Raw genomic sequence first — 14,627 nt, 5'->3', positions numbered from 1 at the left:
GTCCTGCTCATCAGAGCTCATCACAGACCGTGTTTCTACTCTCCTGAGTGAACGTGAGGATCAGGGCTCCGAACCGGTTCAAGGAACGGAAACGGAAAACGAACGGTTTACGAGGAACAAACAGGAACGAAAACAAAATGGTCTTTAATTGTTCCAGAACAGAAACGTTAATTTGAAATCTTTAAAACCGGTTAATAACGTAACTTAAAATAATTTTAAAAAAGAAGAAAAGAAAAAAAAGCTGAGCCTTTTATGGCCGAATAGGCTAAATTAAATTTATTGTAGCCTACATCTTGTCCTGTTTTTGTAATGTAGCCTAGGGCCCTAAAACTGTTATTTCACAGTCAGGATCTTAAATGCTTGCTTAGTGAAATGAAGAGATTTAGATATTACAACAACACACCATAGCCTAGTTCAGACGTTTATGGTATGGTTAGAGATTATTAGCGTGTGGATACAGTCGTAGCCTATACAGTACCATATAGGCCTAGTGCCGTCTGAATAGGCCACGGGTAGGCCTAACGAAGCGCTCCGTTGAATGGCTATAACTTCCAGTCTGGTAAGGGCTTTTTATCGGCCTAGTGATCAAGAGATAGGCCTATTAAATGTTTTGCACTAAATTATATTTGCTGTCGTATAGGCATACAAGCAGCAGCAGTCTGGTGAATGTCTCTGAAATGTGTATCGCCACAAGAATATTTTTGTTTGCTATCTCAACTCAACTCAAATTGTATTTATAGAGCGATTTAAAAACGACTGTGGTCGAGCCAAAGTGCCGTACAGGTAGGTGGCAAGACATAAGTTAATACATAATAAATAAATAACATAAAGCATTATAAAACGAAATAAAAACAAACAATAGGCCTACAGGCGCAGAATAAAATAGCTTGCAGCAACAGTACAAGAACATATTTTAAAAAGGATGATGAGCTATGATGATGACTTATGATAGACCTGCACATAGTTTACGGTGTGGATTAAAGGCATACGGGAATAGGACTAATGTTGCGTACTTCTTGTAATATAATCAACAAGGCTACACTACAGCACACATCACCAAGACTAATATTGTTGGCAATAAGGCCACCACAACCCTAGACTTGTTGATTATACCTTACAAGGAATACTGTAGGCCTATAGAGTCTTAATAGGCTAACACCCCCGGAACGGTGAACGGAACGTTATTTTTCATTCTTAACCGGTTCAGGAACGCTATGTTGGTGGCGGAACACGAGAGCAGAAACGTTAAATATGCTGGTTCTGCTCGGAGGGAACCGATTGAAAAATAATTTTGTTTTTAAGCCATGGTGAGGATTAGCCTGGGCGCTACAGCTGACCCACTGGCTATGGAGCTGTTACCAAGCTCTGCTGAATAAAGTTCTCGCTACGTTGTTGATAATATAAGTGAAAGCTTTGTAAAGTCAATTGCATCAGAGATACTGGTTATTTTGGCTACTGGTACTTTAGTTCTGCGCTGTCCCTCAGTCTCCCAGTCACGCCGTCTAAGATAAAACTGTCGCCGGTAAAAACTACAAATTAAGCTCAAATACCCAAGCGATGCTCAGAAAAACAAAATGAGAGCGAAAGCTGAAGCTACCAAAAATAACATCATTGTTCCAGCAGGCAGACTGCTAGTAACTAGGGATGTTAACAGTTAATCGACTATCGATTAATCGTCGATCAGAATTTACTTGAGTAAGATTTGGTTAATCGATTAATTCCTTGTTAATGGAACTGAACTTTTTTTCTTTTGGAACAAACATTATCAACGGGAGTTGCGTGAAATGTAATCATGATTTAGGGTCTGACTGCACATGAGGGCGCCACGCCACGTAGTGAAGGCTAATTGGGATGCCGGGAAATTTCAAGGACACAGCGGAAGAAGACACAAAAATGAAGTGAGCAAAGTGCAGTCCAGCGCGGGACGTTCTTATCAATTAATCGGCTATTGTTTGTTAAGGTTAACAGTTATCGATTAATGAAATTCCTTGAAATTTACAACCCTACTAGTAATGCATCAGCAGTAAGTTCCCCACCAGACCCGGCCACTGCTAGCATCCCCCTGGTCAGCTCCGACTTCAGGCAGGCAGTGGCCAGACAACCCAGACCCAGCCCCGGAACAGCCCAGCCAGGTCCCCAGCCCCGGAACAGCCCAGCCAGCTAGCCCCCCCACCGGGCCCGGCCACCGCTAGCAACCCCCTGGTCAGCTCCGACAGCACAGCCCCGGTACAGCCCAGCCAGCTAGACATGCCTCACGCTTCCAGACGGGTAGAATAATAGAACGTTTTATCATCCATAATAGGCCCTGCTATGCACTGGCTGGCGGAGGTGTACAGGATGCTGCACGCTGCGCAGGGACCTGCTGTCGCGGGGGGGGGGGGGGGGGGTTGCCACCCGCACCCAGAGCGCCTGGAACTGTGGGTTTGGCCACTGAGTGGCTCAATCTGTGGGCTGTGGGACTGCCACAGGACGTGATAGCCACTATTCAGGGTGCTCGTGCTTCCTCCACTAGGTCTTTGTATGACTGTAAGTGGAGGGTGTTCGAGGAGTGGTGCCGCGGTGCGGGCCATGTTCCTTTTCAGTGCCCGGTGGGAACGATTTTGTAATTCTTGCAGGGCCTGATAGACAAAAGACGGCTTCTCCACGGTTAAGGTGTACTTGGCGTCTATTGCCGCTTGCCACGTGGGGTTTGGCAAGTGGACGGCGAGCCAGCATCCTCTGGTCTGCCGTTTCATGAGGGGTGCGCGCAGGCTCCTCCCCGTCTCCAGACCCTTGGTGCCGCCTTGGGATCTGGCTGTGGTTCTGGAGGGGCTTAAGGGCCCCCCGTTTGAGCCACTGGGGGGAGCGGATTTGAAGCACGTCTCTCTTAAGACTGCTGTTGCTGGCCCTGGCCTCGGCTAAGCGGGTCGGTGATATCCATACGGTTTCGGTGACCCCGTCGTGCACCCAGTTCTTCCCGGGGGATGCCCGGGTGATGGCCCTACCCGGACTTTGTGCCTAAGGTGGTGGGTTCCTTTTCCCCCATTGACCTTGTGGCCTTCGCTGCCCCGTCTGGGGAGCAGCGGGCGCATGCGCTGTGCCCTGTCCGTGCTGTGAGCACTTATATGGAAACCTATGGACAGGACGAGGGGCCTCAGGAGGAGCGATCAGCTCTTTGTCTCCTGGGCTGTTCTGTGTAGGGGTCAACCTGTGTGGAAGCAGCGCGTGTCCCACTGGGTGGTGGAGGCGATTGCTTTGGCATACACGAGTCAGGGTCTGCTGCCGCCTTCGGCCCTGCGTGCCACTCGACCCGTGGCTTGGCTGCATCCTGGGCCCTGAACCTGCGTGCGCACTCAACCCGTGGCTTGGCTGCATCCTGGGCCCTTTTCAGGGGGGTCTCTGTTCAGGACATCTGTGCTGCGGCGAGCTGGTCCTCGCCTCTCACTTTAGTTCGTTTCTATATGCTGGACGTCTCCGCCCCGTGCGTGGCGAGTGCGGTCCTGCAGTCCTGATTTGAACGGAGTTCTCACCCTGTCGGTTGGGGGCGCTGATAAGCTTGTCTGGAGGTACAGGAACTACCATATCCCATAGTGAGACACCGAAACGAATATTATGAAATAGAACTTTAGGTTATTTATTTAACCCCGGTTCTATGAGTAATATCAATCAATCAATCAATCAAAGCTTTATTTATATAGCGCATTTCATACCCAGAGGCAACACAATGCGCGTTACAGAGAACAAGGGAGGTGGGCAGACGACCCACTCTCTACATATTCCAGAGGGAAGTAAAAAAAATATGAGTGAGGTGTCTCACCAGACAACCCTTCTTGCTGGGCGAGTGAGAAGAGGTGCTTATCTTGAATGAAGGTGATCCCTACGGTGCCAGCCTATATAGGCAGGTGGGTCTACCCCTCCCCTGGCGCGGATGGATTCTTCCACCGGCCAATCAGGATTGGCGGAATGAGATAGAGCTTCTGAGGTCGCAGCGGGCCGTGCCTCCCATAGTGAGACACCTCACTCATATTACTCATAGAACCGGGGTTATGTTTATAACCTAAAGGTTCCTTTCCAGGACCATATCTATCTCAAAACTTACATTAATAAAGACATATTTGAGGAGCACAATGTCGCAAGAGAGACTGCGTTATCAATCCTTAGTATAGAGAGCCGACGCGCGCGCAGTCTAGATCTAAAGAGTTATAGCCTACAGGACTTTGCGCAGAAGAATGCCAGGAGACGCACTCATATAAAATAACAAGCTTACTACAACACATGTAGAAAGCAGCTCCTGACTGCAGGATATGTTTTGTTTTTCTGTAGACGACCTTTCTTTGGGACAGAATGTGTTCCGTGTCCAGAGCCGTTCCGTTGTGTGAACTCATGATGGGCTGTAACGAATGTTAATCAATACCTTCCTATTATAATAGCCTGATACAGAACCACTTGTATTTTTCAATGATGCCTGCAACAATTAACATTTTTTTAAAGCATTAAGTGGCCATGATGTCTATCCCATGTCACTTTGTGGGAGGGGCCCCATGGCCTGACCTGCGGGGGAGCCCCGAAAAATTGCGCAACACCGCTGACCATGTCCTAGTAGTGGGGGGGGGTCACCGCTGACCATGTCCTAGTAGTGGGGGGGGGTCACCGCTGACCATGTCCTAGTAGTGGGGGGGGTCACCGCTGACCATGTCCTAGTAGTGGGGGGGGGTCACCGCTGACCATGTCCTAGTAGTGGGGGGGGGGTCACCGCTGACCATGTCCTAGTAGTGGGGGGGGGGTCACCGCTGACCATGTCCTAGTAGTGGGGGGGGGGGGGGGGGTCACCGCTGACCATGTCCTAGTAGTGGGGGGGGGGGGGGTCACCGCTGACCATGTCCTAGTAGTGGGGGGGGGTCACCGCTGACCATGTCCTAGTAGTGGGGGGGGGGGTCTACGCTAGATTGACCTGGAGCCAGCTGTTCCTGGCTGAGGTGTAGATAAAACCACAGGTTCTCTCTCTCTCTGTATCTCTCTCTCTGTCTCTCTCTCTCTCTCTCTCTGTCTCTCTCTCTCTGTATCTGTCTCTCTGTGTCTGTCTCTCTCTCTCTCTGTCTGTCTCTCTTTCTCTCTCTCTCTCTGTCTCCCTCTCTGTCTCTCTCTCTCTCTCTGTCTCCCTCTCTGTCTCTCTCTCTCTGTCTCTCTCTGTCTCCCTCTCTGTCTCTGTCTCTCTCTCTGTCTCTCTCTCTCTCTCTCTGTCCCTCTCTCTCTCTCTCTGTCTCCCTCTCTGTCTCTCTCTCTCTGTCTCTCTCTGTCTCCCTCTCTGTCTCTGTCTCTCTCTCTGTCTCTCTCTCTCTCTCTCTGTCCCTCTCTCTCTCTCTCTGTCTCCCTCTCTGTCTCTGTCTCTCTCTCTGTCTCTCTCTCTCTCTCTCTGTCCCTCTCTCTCTCTCTCTGTCTCCCTCTCTGTCTCTCTCTGTCTCTCTCTCTCTCTGTCTCCCTCTCTGTCTCTCTCTCTCTGTCTCCCTCTTTGTCTCTCTCTCTGTCTCTGACTCTCTCTCTTGTCTCTCTCTCTCTCTCTATCTCTCTCTCTCTGTCCAGCCTGACCTCTGACCCCCCCTCGTCCCAGCAGGCACAGGAAGAGGACTGAGCCCCCGTCCCGCCGGCCCCCCGCCCGCCCCAGTGACCCCCACTGCATGGTGCACCCCTCCTCCCAGCCGGGCCACGGCGGAGGCCACGGGGGCCACGGGGGCCACACCCCGGAGATGGGCTCCCCCGTGCTCACCCACTTCAGCCCCAGGGACCTGCTGCGCGGCCGCAACCACGCCCACCTGCCTGCCGGACACGCCCACCTGCCCGCCGGACACGACAGCCCCGAGCGCCGGCGCCGCGTCGCCCACGGCAGCCTGGGCAACGTGGCCCGCCACGAGTCCCTGAAGAAGACGGCGAGCCCGCCCATCCGGCGCTCCACCTCGTCCGGCCAGTACGCCGGCTTCTCCGAGCCGCCGCACGTCAAGAACCTGGACCCCGAGACCATCGCACAGGTCAGCGCCACCGCCGCCGCCGCGGGGGAGCCCCGCCCCCGCCCTCGTCTAGCGTCCTCCCCGGCCCCGCCCACCCGCTCGCGCCCCGCCTAGTCAGTCCCCCGCCTCCCACCGCTCCTGACGCTCTGTCTGCACCCCACACACACACGCAGCTTCACACATACACACGCACGCACAGTTGGGACGTAGCGTTGACATGGAGGTCCAGAGAGGTCCGAGTGTCGGTTCTGCAGAGAGACCGGAGGTGGTTTAGTAGTCTTTGCCCGCCGGGACACTTAGAGAGCAGTTGAATGTGGTTCTGAATGCCGTGCGTCCAGGAATAGCAGGTCATTACGAAGCCCGTCAGCGCCTGGTTGTGTTTGAACAGGCTCCGGTTAGCTTGGGAGAGCAGATACAGTAACAACGTGACGGACATGTCTGGACTGTGACGGCATCATCGTCATGTTTCAAAGATACCGTAGAGCTCTTCTTGAGCTGAGGTCAGAGAGAGAGATCTGTCTGTCTGCTGGTCTCTCTCTCTCTCTCTCTCTCTCTCTCTATCTATCTGTCTGTCTGTCTGTCTGTCTTATGCCGGACACCTACCGACTTTCCCCCCGATTTCAAAGTCTCAGACAAAATTCCAAAGTGGGAATAAAATCTTGAGAGTCTTGCTGGAGTTGATCACAGTTGTTGGGTGTCAGGGGGTCTTAAAACTCAATTCTGGCCGGTCTTTGTCACGTCTTGGCCTTACGACAATATCAAACATGTCTGATATTCTCGCAAGTCTTTAGTCTTGTCTTATGCAAATTGTGTGGTTCAATAACGTGACCATTATCAACAACCAATAGGTGATTTACAGAATCCTAGTCTGTGACTAGTCTGAGACTTAAAACTATTTTCAAAGTCTTTAGTGTCAGACGACAGTCTTTTTTAAAATCTCTTAAAAGTTTTATCAAAGTCTTCTAGTGTATGGACTGCATTAGATGAATCCCTCCTCTCATATCTGTCTTGATTCTGCATCATCATCGGGGCGTCCACAGACGGGCCTCCCATCTTTGTCTCCAGTTCTCCCAGTCCTCCACACACCTGGCCATCTCATCGGTGGTCTCCACTCCCGCGTCCATCTTGATTATGTCCATGAATGTTTTAGTAGCACGTCCTCGCGACTTGTGTCCACGCCATGGAGACGGCTCCCATAACACCAGCCTGCTGGCCGGAAGCTCTCGGTGTCTGTAGCAGTGCCCTGCCAGCCTCATTCTCCTCGCTCCTATCTTCCCACTCACCCTTGACCTCTCTCCGTACAGATCTTCAATACTGACGTGCGCGTTATGACTTATGTCCAGTGCTGCACGTAGCATTCTGGTGCAGCGTCCGTCCAGCCACCTCTGCAGGGATTGGCTCAGGGTCCAGCACTCACAGCCATGCAGGAGAAGTGGACCCTGGTCTCACGAGAGAGGTTGGACGCATCGCTCATGCCGTTTAGCGCTCTTAACGTGAGCGCCTTCCTCTCTTTGAGGTCCTGCTCCGTTGAGTTGAGTCTGCAGCGTCCGTGAGCACCTCCGTTTGGGAGTATAACCACAGAGTATAACCACAGAGTATAACCACAGAGTATCACCACAGAGTATCACCACAGAGTATCACCACAGAGTATAACCACAGAGTATCACCACAGAGTATCACCACAGAGTATAACCACAGAGTATAACCAGAGTATCACCACAAGAGTATAACCACAGAGTATCACCACAGAGTATAACCAGAGTATCACCAGAGTATAACCACAGAGTATAACCACAGAGTATAACCACAGAGTATAACCACAGAGTATCACCACGGAGTATAACCAGAGAGTATAACCAGAGTATAACCACAGAGTATCACCACAGAGTATAACCACAGACTATGACCACAGAGTATAACTACAGAGTATAACCAGAGTATAACCACAGAGTATAACCACAGAGTATAACCAGAGTATAACCACAGAGTATAACCACAGAGTATCACCACAGAGTATCACCACAGAGTATAACCACGGAGTATAACCACAGAGTATAACCACGCAGTATAACCACAGAGTATAACCACGGAGTATAACCACAGAGTATCACCACAGAGTATCACCACAGAGTATCACCACAGAGTATCACCACAGAGTATCACCACAGAGTATAACCACAGAGTATCACCACAGAGTATAACCAGAGTATCACCAGAGTATAACCAGAGTATAACCACAGAGTATAACCACAGAGTATAACCACAGAGTATAACCACGGAGTATAACCACGGAGTATCACCACACAGTCTAACCACAGAGTATAACCACAGACTATGACCACAGAGTATAACCACAGAGTATAACCACAGAGTATAACCAGAGTATCACCACAAGAGTATAACCACAGAGTATCACCACAGAGTATAACCATGCAGTATAACCACGGAGTATAACCACGGAGTATAACCACGGAGTATAACCACAGAGTATAACCACAGAGTATAACCACAGACTATGACCACAGAGTATGACCACACAGTCTAACCGCGCTCGCCTGTCCTGAACTGTTGCATCATGTTTGCATTGTTCAGTCTCCCATCTCTGTATTCCTTTCTTAACGTCTCTTATCTCTGTTTATCCTCCCTCCTCCACCTCCCTCCCTCCTCCTCCTCCACCTCCCTCCCTCCTCCTCCTCCTCCTCCCTCTCTCCTCCTCTCCGCAGGACATCGAGGAGACCATGAACACGGCCCTGAACGAGCTGAGGGAGTTGGAGAGGCAGAGCTCGGCCAAGCACGCCCCCGACGTGGTCCTGGACACCCTGGAGCAGCGCCAGCCCTCGGGCCCCACCCCCGCCAGCTCCAGCGAATCGCTGAGCCCGCTGCACCACGCCGCCATGCTCCGCCCCCTCCCCTCCGACGCCCCCATCCGCCGCAGCACCAGCTCCTCCAGCGACACCATGAGCACCTTCAAGCCCCTGGTAGCCCCCCGCATGGGGGTGCAGCTCAAGCCCCCCGCCCTCCGGCCCAAGCCCCTGGTCCTGCCCAAGAGCGGCCAGGCCCCGCCCCCGGCCCCGCCTCCCCAGGACCCCTTGGATAAGTCCTGCACCATGTGAGCTCTGCCTGGGACCAGAGCCCTGCTGGGACGGTCCCTGCAGACACTAGCAACATATTATCAACGTCTATAAAGATTGGTAGTAGTATTAATAACTTTTATCCAAGGACATAACGACACCCGGCCTGGACATTGAACTGAGAATATTTACACTTGGCAAGGAGGAGCGAACTTGCTTTATCAGAAGGCCGGGGATTCCTGCAGTGTCCAAGAGTTGAGTCTGGCTAGTCAGATGTAACCATGGAGACAGGGGGACATTGTTGAGCCTCAGAAACTGATTGGACAGCCGGCTGTTTGGACAACCTGGACACAGAGACCCTTGACGAGAGCAACAAGATATAGACTGTCTTAAGTAGTCTGTCGTTAATAATATGGATAATACTATAGGATCTGCTGAACTTCCAGCATCAATAGTCAATAAATAACAAATCAATGTTGGTCTATTGATAATAGATTGATATTTCTTCTTGATCATAACAGAGACAACAAATCACAAATGCTTCCTTCAAGGTTTTAGAAACTTCTCACAGGTTGTTTGCCGAGGATAGTAGACACACCACAGCAGGGAGGGACTAGTTCCTCTGTTTACTGGTCATCCAGGTGATCTATGGGTAACGCAGTCTGTCAGCTGAGCCAGAACGAGAGTCCACACCTAGTATGAACAAGGCAAGGGTTTAGTGTACTATATATTATGGCCTTGACGCCTCTCTGATGTAAACTATCTGTAAGTTTAAAAAAAAAGACATGTTTAAGCTGCGTGTTGGTTTAAAGCTGAGACCGCGGAAAGGCAGGATCCACAGAGAGGTACTGTGGGTGTAGTGGTCACTACGGAGGTTAATGTGGTTTTTATAAGCATGTGACCAGCGCAGCGTCGTTCTAACCTGGTCTGGTCTACCCTGGTCCGGCCCAGTCTGGATAGGAAGAAGACTAGGGGATAAAACCACTAACAGCTAAACATGAGCTCGTCCTCCCTTGGAACATTCTGTGAACATGAACTCCTGTATCCAACCTCTAGCTTTGCATCTCTAGGAGTTAAGGGGCTGTTTGAGAACACTTTGCTGTACTGTAGAATCACGACTAGTTACCCTCTGACCTACTGTAGGACTGTACTCCACACAGTGTAAGACCGGGTTCAGACAGACGGGCAGGCAGACAGGCAGACAGACAGACAGACAGACAGACAGACAGACAGACAGGCAGGCAGGCAGGCAAGCAGGCAGGCAGACACGCAGGCAGACACGCAGGCAGGCAGGCAGACAGGCATCACCACTTGTTATACTCTACAAACACAATGCGAACGCCTGGCTTTTTCCACCCAAAGGCGTCGGCCCTGTTAAAGCACGGGATGTTCCAGTTATCTCTCCGGCTCCCTCCTGCACCCTCATAGGAACGCCTGTACCCCTGGCAGTGAGCCACTGTAACCTTGAGGCCTGGTGGACAGACTCTCCATAGTATTCTGTGGGTTTGCTGTGTGAGCTTCCTGTATAGACTGGTGGCAGTGTTCGGAGCGGGCGCGGCCGGTAGCCATAGACCTGATGACTGTTAACGGAAAAGACGAGAAGAAGATTTCATTTCTCACCCTGTTTCTCCTGCTTCATTGTCTGTGCCAGCGCCTGCGTGACCATGTTCTCATCTGTAAAGCATCGTCCATGCAGAGGTTTCCTGTGTGCGTGTGTGTGCGTGCGTGCGTGCGTGTGTGTGCGTCCTAAGTTGGACAGGGTTAAGTTAGAGTTAAACACAGCTGGAGTGGAGCAAACACACATCACTAGATCCTGTCTGTCTGTCTGTCTGTCTGTCTGTGTGTGTGTGTGTGTGTGTGTGTGTGTGTGTTGTGGGACATGGTCCTAGTCATGACTGTACTGTATGTACCCATGTTCCTCCCAGGCTGTGACAGCGCCATCTATGGGTCTGGTGTGGAAGTACTCTGCTAGTGACAGTAGAACAGGCTGCCTGTTCCAACAGCACCTGGTCATGTAATATGGACTTGTTTCACGTTCACAACCAACTGCTCTCTTTACAACGTCAATAGGTTTACAGTATGTATCTGTTGACTTTGTCATTGTGTATATTGAAACTGAATATGATTTGAATTCAGGATTACTAACCCCGTTATTTCCTCTGAATTTTGTAATCAATTTTTATTTGTTTACTATTATTATTTTGTTTAGAAGTTAACTGGGATGTAGAACTAAGGTTGTAGAAACGAAAAGGTCCAACGAACAGATAGGCTTCAGTAACGTGTTGTTTCCCAGCTACTGTAGAGTAGGGCCTGTTGCTAAGTGTGTGTAGTTGTCACTCTGTACCATCCTGTCCAGTAGCAGTAGCGCCCCCTACTGGGGGTAGCTGTGTTACTGGGTCCATGTACATCTGTAGTATGTACTCGTGAAAGTGCCTTTGGAAAATGTTTTAGAGGAACTTCAGACTCGTTCTGTACTGTTGTGTTCTCCCGTCAGACCCTGCGTTGTGAGAGAGTGCAGGAAGGAGATGGTTGAAATAATAATGATGCCATTTTAGAGAAGTTATATGAATGAATTAATAAAGATTACAGCTTACCCATCGTGACATTGCACTTTTATGTATAGAACTGTATATTTGGCATGTAGCAACACCATAACTTCTAGAGCTCTTTGAGGACGGTTCCTCAAAGGGTTTCTTTCTAATAAAGGAACTAGTTTGATCAGTCTGATGTGGCCTGGTCTTCTTGTGTTCACTGGACAGAATTACCAATCCATCTTGATTTGTCACAGGTGGGATTCCAAACGGTAAAGGCTAGTTCCCATAAACGCAGAGACCGTTTAGGGTTAAGGTTAGTGTTACTGTAGGTATAGGGTTGGGTTAAGGTTAAGGTTAGGTTTAGGGTTGGGGTTAGGGTTTGACTGGTCTCTGCATTTATGGGATCTTGCCACTACTGATTCCAAATGGCCACATGAGAGCAATAACCAATAGCAACTGATCAGTAGAATCTTACAGCAAAGTGTCCTAATTTTCCTGTCCTAATTGAGGGAGAATGTGTTTGCTCAGTCTCAGAATGCCCAGTTCAGATAGCACATCACAATGTTAAAATGCTGACATTGCACTTTTATCAGTTTGGAGGATTCACTAAAGAAGACTGCGTTCTGCTGTCATGTTGACTTCATTCAGGCTCTTCAAGTCTCTGAGCCTGGACCCTTTCCACCACACCACCACTGCTGCCCAGGGATGAGATGAGGGTATGGGAATAGTCTATAGGGTATGGGAATAGTCTATAGGGTATGGGAATAGTCTATAGGGTATGGGAATAGTCTTAAGGGTATGGGAATAGTCTATAGAGTATGGGAATAGTCTATAGGGTATGGGAATAGTCTATAGGGTATGGGAATAGTACGGTGGCCGACGCGTGCAAATCACAACGGCAAATCCGGAACACAACGGCAAGTTCAAAAAACACAATCGCAAAGTTCAAACACAACAACAAAATTAAAAAACACAACAGCAAGTCAGAAAACACAACTGCAAGTCGGAAACACAAATGCAATACAGAATACACAACAGCAAGAGAGAAAACACAATCGCAAATTGGAAACCACGATTGCAACTCCCAAAAACACAACAATAACCAGAAATCACATTAGAAATGTGTCAACCGGAAAGGGATTTACTACATGTTGAATCTGATTGGGCAGCTATAGTGTCAATAACAGTGGGACATGTGCGGGAAGCGAATACTCGAATTCATTTGAAATGATACGTTTAATGACTGGGTTTAAGAATGAAACTATTTTCCTCCCACATGCAGGAGCCTATCTTGCCTCCTGCCAGTCTGTTATCTTGCCTCCTGCCAGGCTGTTGTTATAAGAAGTTCTTAACTACTTGCCTGGATAAATAAAGGTTATTGATTGCTGATCAGCTAGCTAGCTAGCTCATTGATGTCATATCAAATATTGGACATTTGTATCTATAGCTAGTGACCTGCTTTAGTAGGCTAGTGGTCTCTAAGTAGTTTGCACAAAACAGCTGATCAGACGTTACGATGCATAGCCAGGCTCTTGGCTAGTCTATGTGACACCTAGATGGCAATATAGCGAAAATAATGAAGATATGTTTTGAGTATATCTGGTGGTGATAGGATAACATTCATATACAGAGAGAGGACGAGTAGTTGTTTTGTTGTATATTATTTCAATATATAACAGAGATCATTCTCTACAAAATAGATTACATCCTAATTCGTAGCATCATCATTCATTCATTCTTGTCCTAGTGATTTTGACGTTAGCTGGTTGGCTGGAGTAAGGGCCGACTGCTTCATGTTGAAACGCAAAATGTCGCAGCCCAGCAAACACCCCAAGGAGGTTGGTTTGGTGCAACCAGCGCCAGTTGGGTGGAGTGCGCGGTTCACTGCACCCTGGTTACGCACCGTTCCTGTGGGTGGGTGTCTCTCAGTGGCACGGCGGACCAGTATCCAGTGCGCATATTGAGAGATACGGGAGCAGCCCAGTCTTTTATACTCTCTGATATTCTGCCTTTCTCTGAACAGTCTTCCACTGGTTCTAGTGTATTGGTGCAGGACATCGAAATGAGATATGTGTCGGTGCCTCTCCATCTGGTGCACTTCAGTTGTGATAGCCAGTGGAGTGTAAGGTGGCCGTGCGTCCGTCTTTTCCAATAGGTGTAAATGTTCTTGCTCGGTAACGATATTGCTGGTGGCAGGGTTATGCCTATGCTGGAGGTTTTGGAACATATCCCTCTGTTCTACAGCCTGATGTGTTGGCCCAGAGCTAGGTTTCCTGAAGTGTTCCCTGTGTGCGCATGTAGCCTACCCGTGCGCAGGACTGAGTGAGGTAGTTGACTTGGTTGATACCGTGTTAGCGACGAGTAGTTGTTTTGTTATATACTATTTCAATATACAACAGAGATCATCTACAAAATAGATTACATCCTAATTCGTAGCATCATCCATGTCTAAATCACGAGCAGCCAACACTTGGCCAACTCAACATCTGTCCTCTGTAAGGAAATCAGGTTACTGCGTGTCATAGCTGGGTAGGCTGGGACACAAGGTTTTTACTCTGGAGCATGCTCTGACTACGAGCACTTGTATCAGCGGTAGGCGAAGTGGGCATAGATGGAACTGGGGCAGTTGATGAGTCAGACAACTCAGTCGCTAACACGGTATCAACCAAGTCAACTACCTCACTCAGTCCTGCGCACGGGTAGGCTACATGCGCACACAGGGAACACTTCAGGAAACCTAGCTCTGGGCCAACACATCAGGCTGTAGAACAGAGGGATATGTTCCAAAACCTCCAGCATAGGCATAACCCTGCCACCAGCAATATCGTTACCGAGCAAGAACATTTACACCTATTGGAAAAGACGGACGCACGGCCACCTTACACTCCACTGGCTATCACAACTGAAGTGCACCAGAAGGAGAGGCACCGACACATATCTCATTTCGATGTCCTGCACCAATACACTAGAACCAGTGGAAGACTGTTCAGAGAAAGGCAGAATATCAGAGAGTATAAAAGACTGGGCTGCTCCCGTATCTC

General features: G+C 49.4%; 1 protein-coding gene across 1 annotated transcript in view; it reads left to right on the top strand.

The window, feature by feature from the left end:
- srgap1a (SLIT-ROBO Rho GTPase activating protein 1a) overlaps positions 1-11,719 on the top strand; it is a gene marked incomplete at its 5' end in the record, with an annotated part of 41,470 nt that extends 29,751 nt beyond the window's left edge. Inside the window, 2 exons of the mRNA XM_084452825.1 lie at positions 5,591-6,002; positions 8,705-11,719. Of these exons, the coding sequence (XP_084308951.1) occupies positions 5,591-6,002; positions 8,705-9,094 (802 nt within the window). The 3' untranslated portion in view covers positions 9,095-11,719. The remainder of the gene's footprint in view (positions 1-5,590; positions 6,003-8,704) is intronic.
- Positions 11,720-14,627: the final 2,908 nt, after the last annotated feature.

This window comes from Borostomias antarcticus, assembly GCF_949987555.1.
Source record: "Borostomias antarcticus genome assembly, chromosome: 18".
Lineage (NCBI taxonomy): Eukaryota > Metazoa > Chordata > Actinopteri > Stomiiformes > Stomiidae > Borostomias > Borostomias antarcticus.
Note: the sequence above shows the minus strand (reverse complement) of the source record. Positions and strands in the feature narration are given on the sequence as shown.